The sequence below is a fragment of the Pyrus communis genome, unplaced genomic scaffold (assembly GCF_963583255.1).
Source record: "Pyrus communis unplaced genomic scaffold, drPyrComm1.1 SCAFFOLD_23, whole genome shotgun sequence".
NCBI classification, from domain to species: Eukaryota; Viridiplantae; Streptophyta; class Magnoliopsida; order Rosales; family Rosaceae; genus Pyrus; species Pyrus communis.
In genome coordinates, this window is record NW_026908888.1 from 67158 (window position 1) to 80919 (window position 13762).

The 13762-nt window shown below is 39.5% G+C and overlaps 1 protein-coding gene across 1 annotated transcript; it reads right to left on the reverse strand.

Annotated features, from left to right (window-relative positions):
- Positions 1–496: 496 nt before the first annotated feature.
- Positions 497–1153, reverse strand: LOC137724265 (secreted RxLR effector protein 161-like). Its single transcript, XM_068463033.1, has one exon. It carries the CDS (start codon positions 1151–1153, stop codon positions 497–499), a length of 657 nt encoding a protein of 218 aa, XP_068319134.1.
- Between the last annotated feature and the right edge of the window lie 12609 nt (positions 1154–13762).

Sequence of the window (13762 nt, forward strand, 5' to 3'; positions counted from 1 at the left end):
GACATTTATGATGCCTCAGGTCAAAGGACTACTTTGCATATTGCAACTTACGAGTTCTTACATGACATGTACGTTCGAACTCTCTTTTGATCATTGTTCAGTGTACTCGATTACCTTTTGAGCACCTATGTGTTTGTTTCAGCGTCTAACTCTAAATGACTTGGACTAGTCATACTCATGCTTAACTTAACATAACACGTACTAACCTTAGCGGATTGTCAATGCCTAATTGGCAATCCTATGGCTAGGAACGTTTTAGGAATGAACATAAGAGAAAGGTCTCATTATTCTAACTTACTTAGATCACTTCTCTCTTAGATTAAATACATTCCTTGGGTTCCCTTATTGCTTAAACACATAATACAACAAATAGTGATTAGCAATAAGCTTTGCCCTTTATTAAACATATAATAGTTTAACATAATAAATATTCCAAAAGCTATTGCATCAAATGAGTGGCTTTGTGGGCATACTTCCAACAATCTCACACTTGCACTCAAAGCCACCTTCCCATGTATCTAATACCCACTTTTTCCATATGGCGGTTAAGTTGGATTTGAGACATTTGCTTCGTCAGTGGATTTGCTACATTATCGGCTGAGGCAACCTTGAGGATGTTGACTTTCCCCTCGACATCATATCTTCTAATGATATTAAAGTGTCTATCAAAATGCTTGTTCTTTTCTTGAGCCCTGGGTTCCTTGGCTTGAGCTATCGCCCCACTATTATCACAGTACAAAGTTGCTGGTGATGTAATGGTTGAAACCACTCGAAGTTCAGTATTGAACTTCTTCATCCGGAATGCTTCCTTGCCAGCTTCAGCTACAGTCACATATTCTACCTCTATTGTGGAATTAGGAATTACATCTTGTTTTTTGATTTTCCAGCTGACAGCCTCACCATTCAGAGTGATTACATATCCGGAGTTGGAACTTCTATCATGGACGTCATATTGGAAATCTGCGTCTGTATAGGCTTCCAATAACAACTCTGTTGCTCCTCCATAAACAAGGAACATGTCCTTAGTTCTTCTTAAGTACTTAAGGATGGTCTTGACAATTGCCCAGTGTTCTGATCCTGGGTTAGATAGATATCGACTAGTAATGCTCACATCATATGCAATATCAGGCCTTGTGCATATCATGGCATACATGTTTTGAAAAGCCTAAAAAGAGTGTTTTGAGTCGTTTTTGTGTGTTTGTGTCTTAGGGTACCTTCCAACATAATGATAAGGATTTGGTTTGTAATTGCATGACTGTTAAAAAGAGTTATAAACATAGAGAAAAGTTTGATTTACTCTTGGTATATGCTTGGTTATGGTTATAATGTATGACTTCACATGCAATCATAAAAGAAAAATTCGTTTTTGTAACATACTTGAAGGAAGGAACTCAAACAAACGCTACAACCCTGTGAGACTCGAGCCATTACCTTCTTTGGAGAGTTATAATCTGTGATTCTTTGTTTTCTAAAGTTGTTGCATGATCTCATTATTCCTTGCTTGGTTGCTACTTAGAATGCAATTGTATCATGATAGAACTAAATGCTAGAACTTATATCCGTTTCATTCAAAGCATGACATTGAATTGCATAACATATATCAAGATGAAGTTGTGTAGTTGCCACCATAGCCAAATAGCCTTACTTCCCATATTTCGTATATGTTGTAAGTTTTAACCCCGTTGAGCCTTGTTTAGTCTTTATTCTTTGTTTACCCACATTATCCTCACCTAGCCTAGTGTAGGACAGTCCACACCCTTGTTCTTAAAAGATAGTGAGCATGACTTAAATGAATTCCTTTTGAGTTACATTATGAAAGAAAATGAGTGTGGGGGAGAGAATGTTTTGTTCTTAAGTGTTTATGTATGTTTTGAGAGTCAAAAGAAAAGAAAAAAAAAATTTGTGAAAAACATATGAAAAAGAAAAAACAGAAAAGAAAAGAAAGAAAGAAAGAAAAAAGAAAAAAAAAAAAAAAGAGCTTGTTCTCCCTTTTTGTTCAAAAGTTGAGTTTTCATTCAAAAGTGAATTCTTAGTTGATTCAAGTGCTTTGCTCACTATTTCTTTAAGAACCTTTGTTTTCCATATCACTTCTTTGTTAGCCAAACACCTCAAGCCCCATTACAACCCGTGACTTCATCTTGAGTGTTATGTGTTTCAATTTGTGGAGTTTGAACTTGGTATGAGCTTATGGTGTCACTGGTTCTCGCATCTAAGTAGTAGCATTCCATTCATGAGGTCATACCTAAACATGCTTATTAACTCCAGAAATTGCTCTCTTTATGATACATATATATGAGTGTTCGTTTTCATGTTTACATCAATCTTCTCACATGTAACTAGATTAGGGTGTGTAGTTAGAAAATCTGAGTGAAAATTGAGTGCATATCTTGTAAGGAATTGAGCAAATTCTCTAAGGCATGTTACTACATTCAAAACATGGTTTTAAATGCTTAATTGTGAACTAGTATGTGGTGACTATGATTAAGTATGTACTTAAGTGTAAAGATAACCAAAATCTGTGGAGATAATGAATTTTAACATGTCATGTGCATTGGAAATCCTTGAGGCAACGTTGGAAGGTTTAAGATTATCTTTGGTTTGTTTTGTTCGTTTCGTTTTGTTTTGTTTTTCTGTTTTGCTCGAGGACTAGCAAAAGCTAAGTGTGGGGGAATTTGATAGGAGCATATTTATGCGCCTTAGTTTGCTTCTTTTCTTGCATTTATGTTGCTAGTACTTAGTAATTTTAGTACTTTAAGCTATTTTCATGTGTTTGTAGGTCCAAAGGGCTAAAGGAGCAAGAAAGTGCATTTTGGTGACTTTTGGAGCACTTTTGGGCTAAGGATGGATAGCTTATGCTTGGAGCCAAAGTGTTGGACGAAATTGAAGACCTAATTGAAGACCAAAGTGTTGGAACCTTGTTCCCTTTAGTTCTAGGACATTTAAACCTTTCCTATATCCTTAGCCGTGCATTCTATCAATTCCAGCACCTCCATTTCCACCATTGCCGTGCATAACATTCTAGCATTCCACTCCTTCATTTCAGCCACACTCCCACATGCATTCATCATCATTCACCCTAGCTTTAATTCACATGCTTTCCCAACAAATAAAACAGCCATTCCACATGCATTTCCAACCCACATGCACCCTTTAATCATTTAACCTAGCTGTCATTGCACATGCATTCCTTTAATCCACATGCATCTCCATAAACCATCAACACATGCACCCATCACCCAACACTCCCCTTTGCCGTGCACTCCCATTGCATTTCTAGCCATTACACATGCATTTCCAACCTAGCAACATCCCTTTAATCATTCAGCCACCATCATACATTTATTCTCCCATAAACAACCCACCATTGCCGTGCACTTTCATACCCTTTCATTATTTCAGCCATTCACCTAACACAAACACTTTGCCGTGCATCCCCTCACTCTTTAATCATTATTCCACATGCAACTCTTCATCATTGCACCACAAATCAGCCAACACATGCATTCCCCCTTCATTATTCCAATCACATGCACCCATAATCATTCATTCCCTCCTAGCTGCAATATTCCCTCTTTTCTTCCTTCATTCACCTATAAATAAGCATCCATTGCAACCACAAAATACACACTCTTCCATTTCAGAAAACCATCCCTTGGTGCCGTGCCTTAAGGCACCATTCCATCAATTCCCTACTAATCCAAACACCATCACTTCCATTTCCACCACTCCTCACACCATCACTTCCATTTCCACCACTCCTCACTCCATCACACATCCATTCATCCATAATCCCCAAAACTCACCTTAGACCTTGTGCTACAACAAAGAGGAAGAGAAGCGGGCCTAAACGTTCATACAATTCAAGTTTGAGTTGTTGGAATGTTTAGGTGTTTCTTTTCCTTTGAATTCAATGTTTAATTTCAATTCTCTTTGTTTTGTACGTATGAGGAACTAAACCCCCCTTGGCTAGGGGGGGATTCGAAATATATGTTTATGCTTGCAATATGATTTGATTACTTTTAATTGCGTTTCATAAGTTGTGGATTCAATTTGTTTAACCGTTTGATTGATAACTTATTTATGTATGTTTATTGAGAGTGCACGCTTAATTTTCATGCATGAATATGACGCTAGAATATAAGTGAGTTTCACCTAATAGTTATGAGCTTATATTCATAAGTAGTGGAGGTTGCTTATAAACAATCGCGTTAAATAAATTCTTGGCATAAGTTTCATGCAATCATAGTAACGAATGCCTCGTCAACACTTATAGTTTTCATGATGCTTAATGATTCTTGCTTGTATCTCTATTATGCAATTCATGTAGGAAACTTGTGGGGAATGCTTTGGGTTGTCGCATGCAATCATCCAATTCATTAACTTAAGGAAAACTTGACGGTTAATTTAAGCGGACCTAATTAACCCGGGGTGTTGAGTTTCATAACTCATCGAAAGACCAACTGAAAATCGTTTTATATGCAAGTATAACATGTGTGGAGATGAACCCCTTAGCTAGCTTCCCATCCATTAAATTCCATCACATTCATATTTACATTCTGCTTTAATTTACAATCTGTGCATTTAATTTAATTTCGTCAAAACCTCAATCCCCCTTTTGCTCTAATGTTCAATTTAGTTAGAAATCAATTTAGTTTGTGTTTTTAAAAGCATTTTGAGTCTTTGGTTTGTCTTAGTGTTTTAAAGTTTAGTTTTGCATTCTTTGAGTCTAGTATAGTGTTTTATATTGTGTTTTTACGTTTTTGAGTCAAATCCAAGTGATTAACAATCCCTCCTAATCCCCGGTCCAGAACGATCCCTACTTATACTTATACTACAATTGTCAAAAAGAGGGTTTAATTTGTGCGCGTATAATTCTCGCATCAAATTTTGGCGCCGTTGCCGGGGATTAGCAACTTTGCTAATCCCTTGGATTGTTTTATTTTCGTTTGTTTTTATTTTATTCCAGATTCTTAATCTTATTTTGTTTCTTGTTCTAGGTACTAGTTTATGACTCGGAGTTCTCATCCGATTTGTGAACATATCCTGGAGTGATTGGGTTCTTCGTCCGGCTGCAAGACGTAAAAGAAAGCGCTACTTGGGAGGCAACCCAATGCACTGAATAAAACAAAGCATGTTCATAAAAAATAAAAAAAAATAAAATAAAAAAAAATAAAAAATAAAAAAAAAACATGGCAGAATCATGGAGCCTTCACAAAGGATGTTTACGTGAAGCCCCACTACGAGGCATCGAAGCGGAAGGCATCGGAGCAGAAGGCATCGAAGCGGGACGCATCGGAGTGGGAGGCATCGAGGCGGGAGGCATCGGAGCTAGATCATTCGAGGCCACAATACTTGGTGGAACGCTGGATGACCCAGGAAAAAGGTGCCTCTGGAGATAAGCAGCAAGCCTTTGACAGTCACTTTGAATCCGACCTTCGGATTCTTGCAGCTCATCAAGCTTCCTCTTCATGCCCAACGAATAGTTATTTGCAAGCACGTGCAAACTTCTATTCTCGTACTTAAGCTGTTTGATCTCTGGCTTAAGATTTTCCACCTCTGCCATCAATGATTCCACTTGACGGGACCGAGCAAGTAGGCGTTGGCCCATGTTGGACACAGAGCCCGCACACTGAACACTAAGAGCGAGGGACTCTTGAACGGCCAACTCATCGGACCGTCCTGAAAGCAGCCTACTATCCTTAGGAGTGAGGAGGTTCCTCACTACTATCGTAGCTATTGTTGCATCCGTCATCATGGAGTCTTCACCTGTAAGAGGACCGTTATAAGATAAGAAAGAAGGGCGCCATACATTACCTTGACGCGGCGCAACCGGATCACTGCTGAGACTTAAATCTAAGCAAAGGTTCGATGGGTTAGTCATTTTTCAAAGGTGTTCAAAGAGAAGGGTGGATGGAGTTAAATCTCAAAGGGCCGGAGATGATTTTTACAAATGGGCAATCTTCAAAGTGTGCATGTTGGAGGTGATCGATAGCTCTATAAAAAGCCAAGGCGACACGACCACCGATTCAAAAAGCCAGAATTTCCTGCGTAAAGTTCGGTGACGCTCTCTCGGCTTTTCAGAAAACGCGTTCAACTTTGTCAAAAGATCTCTGACAAAGTTGAAAACACGTGGAGGCCATCATCGCAACTACACATCTTTTGCCGACAAGCTTAAAGTTCAGCGACGCTTTCTCTGCTTTTCAGAAAACGCGTGCAACTTTGTCAAAAGAGGCGCTCGTTCAGAAATCGAAGAGGCGTCGTTCAGAAATCGAAGAAGCGTATTCAAAGATCGAAGAGTCGTCACTATTTCAAAAAGTCGGATTTGCGGGATCAAAACTTTTGTCGACAAGGGTAAACGAACAGTACCACCACTTGCTATTGGGAAATCCCTATATATGTCGACCTTCATCTTTTATGGCAAGGCAAACCTGAAGAAAATGCCCAACTCTTCCTCACCTCTGAGGGCGCACTCCCAGCAAAGCCTTTCGAAATACTCAATTTTTTCTTCTTCCCCAAAGATGATACCAGATGCCTGGAGTACAGATGATCCAGAAGGAAACGGTAGACAAGCACAACAAATACATGTGCTGATTCATTCACCGCTTCTTCAAAAGCAAAGGTATCTCATATCATCAAGGTCAAAAGCAAAAGTATCTCATATCATGCTCTTTCCCTGTCTTTTTCTTTGTCCTTGTTCTTACTCGCATGGCAAAGTAAAAGAAGCAATCAGCCGGCACTTGGAGTCAGTCTTCCGATCTGGTTCCGACTGCCTGGAATCTATTCCCTGGTTGCTTACCTAGCGTTGCTCTCGAGTAGTCATCTTCAACGGTTGATACACTTTCAGAGAAGGGACCACTTCTGCAAAGGGGAGCAAGTAAGGCAAGTGAAAATGATACATTGAAGCATGTGGAGACAAGCAACAACTGCATATGTTGAGATATCCTCTAACCCTCTTCAATACGAATTGGAGAGATTGAACAAAGAAACAGATAAAAGGAGTAAGCTTAGACCTTCGGGGGAGACCAAAAGAATCCTGCTGCCCAGTTCAAGAGTAGCACAAAGGAAAATCAACGATTGGAGGAAACCAAAAGAATCCTCCAGCCCAGTTCAAGAGTAAGCCTGTGGAATCACCAAGATCAAGCCTCAATGCAATCACCAAGGAGAAGAGGGAATTTACACTCCATAACCAGATTTGCGTCCCTAAACTCTTCTCTTTGTTAGTTACATTCTGCCATGTTTAGTATGTTTAAGTGCTTTTTGTGTGTTTACTTATGTTTTGTGTGAATCTATGCTTAAAACATTGAGGACAATGTTTGATTTAAGTGTGGGGCGGGGGGGGGGGGGGGGGTAACTAAGTATATTTGATGCAAATTCGTGGGAGTGCACGCTTAATTTTCATGCATGAATATGACGCTAGAATATAAGTGAGTTTCACCTAATAGTTATGAACTTATATTCACAAATAGTGGAGGTTGCTTATAAACAATCGCGTTAAATAAATTCTTGGCATAAGTTTCATGCAATCATAGTAACGAATGCCTCGTCAACACTTATAGTTTTCATGATGCTTAATGATTCTTGCTTGTATCTCTATTATGCAATTCATGTAGGAAACTTGTGGGGAATGCTTTGGGTTGTCGCATGCAATCATCCAATTCATTAACTTAAGGAAAACTTGACGGTTAATTTAAGCGGACCTAATTAACCCGGGGTGTTGAGTTTCATAACTCATCGAAAGACCAACCGAAAATCGTTTTATATGCAAGTATAACATGTGTGGAGATGAACCCTTTAGCTAGCTTCCCATCCATTAAATTCCATCACATTCATATTTACATTCTGCTTTAATTTACAATCTGTGCATTTAATTTAATTTCGTCAAAACCTCAATCCCCCTTTTGCTTTAATGTTCAATTTAGTTAGAAATCAATTTAGTTTGTGTTTTTAAAGCATTTTGAGTTTTTGTTTTATCTTAGTGTTTTAAAGTTTAGTTTTGCATTCTTTGAGTCTAGTATAGTGTTTTATATTGTGTTTTTACGTTTTTGAGTCAAATCCAAGTGATTAACAATCCCTCCTAATCCCCGGTCCAGAACGATCCCTACTTATACTTATACTACAATTGTCAAAAAGAGGGTTTAATTTGTGCGCGTATAATTCTCGCATCATCTCACAGGAAGAAGACCTTTCTTAGATTGTTCCATATGGAACCTACTTAGCACCTTATCTATGTACATAGATTAGGATAATCCAATTAATTTTCTGGATCTATCTCAATAGAGCTTTATCCCCAATACATAAGATGCATCTCCCAAATCTTTCATATGGAAGGTTTTGGACAACCATACTTTTACAGAAGAAAGTACTGCAATGTCATTCCCGAATAGTAATATATCATCTACATATAACACTAGGAAGGCAACTGCATCCCCAACGACCTTTTGATAAACACAATTGTCGTCTTCATTTTGAGTAAAACCAAACAATTTGATTTCACTATCAAAACGAATGTTCCAGCTCCTAGAGGCTTGCTTAAGTCCATAAATGGACCTCTGAAGCTTGCATACCTTAGTCTTTTCAGACTTTGACATGAAACCTTCGGGTTGAGTCATATAGAGCTCTTCTTCTAGGTAGCCTTTCAGATAGGTCGTCTTCACGTCTATTTTCCATATCTCATAATCATGGTACGCAGCTATAGCAAGCAAAATCCAAATGGACTTAATCATGGTTACAGAAGAGAAGGTTTCTTCATAGTCAATCCCTTCTCGTTGCCTGTAACCCTTGGCTACTAGTCTGGCCTTATAAGTCTCCACATTCCCATCAGCGCCTATCTTCCTCTTGAAGACCCATTTGTTTCCAACAGGTACTATACCTTCTGGAGGGTCTACTAAAGTTCATACCTGATTTTGATACATGGAATCCATCTCGGATTTCATGGCCTTTTTCCATCTCTTTGAATCAATGTCGGACATTACTTCAGTGTAGTCTTGTTGACCCTAAAAATTACAAAGCCTACGTGGCGCGCAGGCCGAGTAACTAATAAGCTAACTACGTCCTTCGGTCAAATGCGGGGCGTGCCAACCCGTCGGCCGAGCCTGGCCGAGGAGTAAAATTTGTTGATGTTGCGTTGAGCGCGTCGGTGACTTCTATATCTTGCGACTACGGCCGAGGAAGGAACAAATCTCGGCCTTTGGATTCTCGAGCCTGAAGACAAGGCTGCTAGTTCTACGAAGTTCAATATCAAATTCGGCTCTCAAGGTGCCGAATGTAGTAACCTGGTAACACCTCACTTCGCCGAGAAGGCTAATGAGATGACCTCTGCCAATAAGGATTTGAAAATCCTTCTCGACCGAGACTTGGATAGATAACCAGTCGGCCTCGACGCAGTGCTGTTTATCCAAACTGAAGGTGCTTCGGGAACGGCTGATTCTACGGCAACAGTGCTGTTTATCCAAACTGAAGATGTTCGCCGGTTGCCTTCACAGTGCTGTTTATCCAAACTGAAGATGTGTCGGCGGAAAAAAGAAAATAAAAAATCTCAAGATGTTTTGAGAGGTTTTGCGCAGGGCAGTTGTGTGTTCAATTGGAGGTCCTCTCTATGGTGTTCGCAGCCTTGTATTTATAGAAGCAGATGTGTGGTGCGGCTTCACTTGTGTAGAATTTGATTTTAATTCAAACTCATCAGCTGGAGTCTAGGTCAAAGACTTCTCAAGGTAAGCAACAACCTATCTTTTAGATATCATTTATCTTTAAACGATCCGCTGGATATAGCCAATATTAGGCTTAGATAATCCAATATATATTAAGAGATAATATTATGATTAAAACCACAATATTATTTCTTAATAATTATCTCAACCACTTTATCATCCAACGGTCTAGAACTTTACTCATCTAACGGCCTTGATTGTATAGGCCGATAGCGTAAATTTAGGTCCAAACATTGCCTCCCAGTTTCCTTGAGCTTCGGCCCATAAGCCGAATGGTTAAGGAAATTAAGTCTTTCCAGCCAGTCAGGAGTACCTCGACCACCTACTTATCAGGCCGAGAGAAACCTGTTGCTGTGTTGAGCCGAGAGAACATGATCCTGGCTTCTTTTGACCAAAGAACAACTCATGGTTGAAGAGAAGTGATAAGCAATCATGAACCAAGGTCGAGAAGAATTAGGGGGTAGGAAAAATAATTTGGGGTCAATAGTTCGGCCGAACTTTCTTTTATTCGGCCGAAGAATTGTATTCGACCAAATAGTTTTGTAAAGTGGGCCGAGGCCGAGGCCAAGAAGAATTGGGTGTAGAACCTATATATATATATATCCCATTGTATTCGGCCAAACTTTCTTTTATTCGGCCAAAGAATTGTATTCGGCCATATTTTCTTTTATTCGGCCATATCGTTTTGTAAAGTGGGCCGAGGAACATTAGCTAGATACGTTTCGTGGCCGAGGAACTTCATTGTCGGCCGAGGTCTTAAAGTGGCCGAAGACCATCATCACATATATATGAATCCAAAGCCACAAAAAACAAAATCAAAACTTGGCCCATTGGCTTTGGAATGATGTTGTCGGGCATGCATATTTCTATCACCCTTTTTTTTTTTTTTTTTTTTTTTTTTTTTTTTTTTTTTTTTTTTTTTTTCCCCCCGGGGGCTCAATGCTCATTGCCCCCCCTGTATTTTCTTAAGTATCGGCCAAGAGGCCGAATGGTTAAGAAAGTAATTTAGCACATGGAAATAAAAGTGGCCGAACCATAAATAGGAGGAGGCCAACGATGCTTTATTCCAAGCCGAGATCTTATAATATCAAAATTCTCAAATTGATTTTGCTCTAGGCCAAATAAAGAATTTTCTCCAAATATTTGTAACTTGGTGAAAATTTTTTCATTTTCGGCCGCCGAATGTGTTGAACAATTATTATGCCCCACACGCATAATTTCGGCTTTTAATTCAAACAACTTAGCCGAATGAGATTTCTCTATATCGGTGTTATCACTAATAATCATATTGATTGGCGTAGTTTCGGCATCTAAAACCATGTCTCCAATTACCATATCAATTGATGTGGTTTTATGGTCCGAAGTCGTGTATCGGTATTGTTCGTCATTGGAACACTCCTCTAAAGAAACATTTTCTGAGTCAATTCTTGGCTCAGAAACTTGAACATTTTCTTCTAGGCCTACCACACTTTCAGTCTCGACCGAAAAAATAGGTGGCCTTTGTTCCTCGACCAAATTAACAATTTTCTTAAGCCGATGTCTGATTACGGCCGAAGCGGAAAATTGCCCCCCAGTCTTTTCAACCAACCATTCCTCAAATGGAATTGATTTGTAGTCGAAAACGTAAGGAAAATATTTTCCATCTAGCCAGGCATTAAATCGAGCCCTGTCTTCATTTACCCATTGCTCTTGCAGGGCAACATGAGCTTTTATTCTCAACATGTAAGCGAATGACTTTTGCAACTCTTTATGGCCACGAAGAACTTTTTCCACTTCCAAAGATCTTTTCCGTTCTTCATTGTGTTTTTTCAATTCCTCTAGGCGCTCGTACAATCGGCTACGTGGAGCCGGATTGGAATCTTGATATATCATATAAACTTCGTAGTTTTAGCACTGGGTCCCACTGGGCGTGCCAAAATGTTGACCCTAAAAATTACAAAGCCTACGTGGCGCGCAGGCCGAGTAACTAATAAGCTAACTACGTCCTTCGGTCAAATGCGGGGCGTGCCAACCCGTCGGCCGAGCCTGGCCGAGGAGTAAAATTTGTTGATGTTGCGTTGAGCGCGTCGGTGACTTCTATATCTTGCGACTACGGCCGAGGAAGGAACAAATCTCGGCCTTTGGATTCTCGAGCCTGAAGACAAGGCTGCTAGTTCTACGAAGTTCAATATCAAATTCGGCTCTCAAGGTGCCGAATGTAGTAACCTGGTAACACCTCACTTCGCCGAGAAGGCTAATGAGATGACCTCTGCCAATAAGGATTTGAAAATCCTTCTCGACCGAGACTTGGATAGATAACCAGTCGGCCTCGACGCAGTGCTGTTTATCCAAACTGAAGGTGCTTCGGGAACGGCTGATTCTACGACAACAGTGCTGTTTATCCAAACTGAAGATGTTCGCCGGTTGCCTTCACAGTGCTGTTTATCCAAACTGAAGATGTGTCGGCGGAAAAAAGAAAATAAAAAATCTCAAGATGTTTTGAGAGGTTTTGCGCAGGGCAGTTGTGTGTTCAATTGGAGGTCCTCTCTATGGTGTTCGCAGCCTTGTATTTATAGAAGCAGATGTGTGGTGCGGCTTCACTTGTGTAGAATTTGATTTTAATTCAAACTCATCAGCTGGAGTCTAGGTCAAAGACTTCTCAAGGTAAGCAACAACCTATCTTTTAGATATCATTTATCTTTAAACGATCCGCTGGATATAGCCAATATTAGGCTTAGATAATCCAATATATATTAAGAGATAATATTATGATTAAAACCACAATATTATTTCTTAATAATTATCTCAACCACTTTATCATCCAACGGTCTAGAACTTTACTCATCTAACGGCCTTGATTGTATAGGCCGATAGCGTAAATTTAGGTCCAAACAAGTCTATAGGGTCCTCCTTTGTGTCATTGTCACCTGGAAGGTGTAATTCCCCAAAGTCATTATCCAAGTCATACCTCTTAGATGGCTTTCTAACCTGTTCAGATTTACATGGAGATAGGGGTTCAGGAACAGGGTTGTCAACTTGTCGAGTGCTTGTTTGTGGTTCATCATTAATCTCATTAATTTCCATCATTTTACTTATAAAATTTTTCCTCTAGAAACTTAGCAGTTTTAGCAACAAAGACTTTATGGTTGTCAGGATGGTAGAACTCATATCCCATAGTTTCTCTAGGATATCCCACAAAATAGCACCTAACTGACATATGCTTCACAACCCCAAATCTTAATATGATTAAGACTTGGCTTTCTACCATGCCATATCTCATAGGGCGTCTATGAAACTGACTTGGAAGGTACTCTATTAAGCAAGTAAGCTGCTGTATATAGAGAATATCCCCATAATGTTCATTAAGGTTCGATTTCTCCTTTCAGAAACTCACCATAGAACGAACCATGTTCATTAAGGTTCGATTTCTCCTTTTAGAAACTCCATTGAGTTGTGGAGTTCCTGGTGGAGTCCACTGTGATATTATTCCACACTCTTTGAGATAATCTAGGAAATCGTTACTTAGATACTCTCCCTCTTGATCTGAACTTATGATCTTTATCTGTTTCCTAATTTGCTTCTCAACTTCATTCTTGAATTCTTTGAACTTTTCAAAGGATTCTGACTTGTACTTCATAAGATACACATAGCCAAACCGAGAGTGATCGTCGGTCAATGTGATATAGTAGGAAAAGCCTCCTCTTGACGTAGTAGACATTGGTCCACATACGTCAGTGTGGATTAACCTTAGAATTTCAATGGCATGCTCTCCCTTCCCAATGAATGGAGATTTGGTCATCTTCCCTTTCAAGCAACATTCACAACTACCCATTTGGTCATTACCTAATGGGCAGAAATGTTGACTAGCGCCTGAATCAAATATCCAGGAATTGGAGCTTACTGTAAAACCACTCTGTATGACAAAAATAGTCCCTTCAAAAGTTCGTGTCATAAGGCTCGTAATGTGCACTCTATATTTCTTCTTCCAACATTCATCCTTTCCACAATGAAAGCATGTTCCTTTGGATTTTCTTGCCTTTTTCTTATGCAACCTTGTCCTTGTGATTGCATTCTCA

What these genes read in the sequence shown, in the direction of transcription:
- LOC137724265 (XM_068463033.1), bottom strand. Translation starts at nt 1,153, where the DNA reads ATGTATGCCATGATATGCACAAGGCCTGATATTGCATATGATGTGAGC.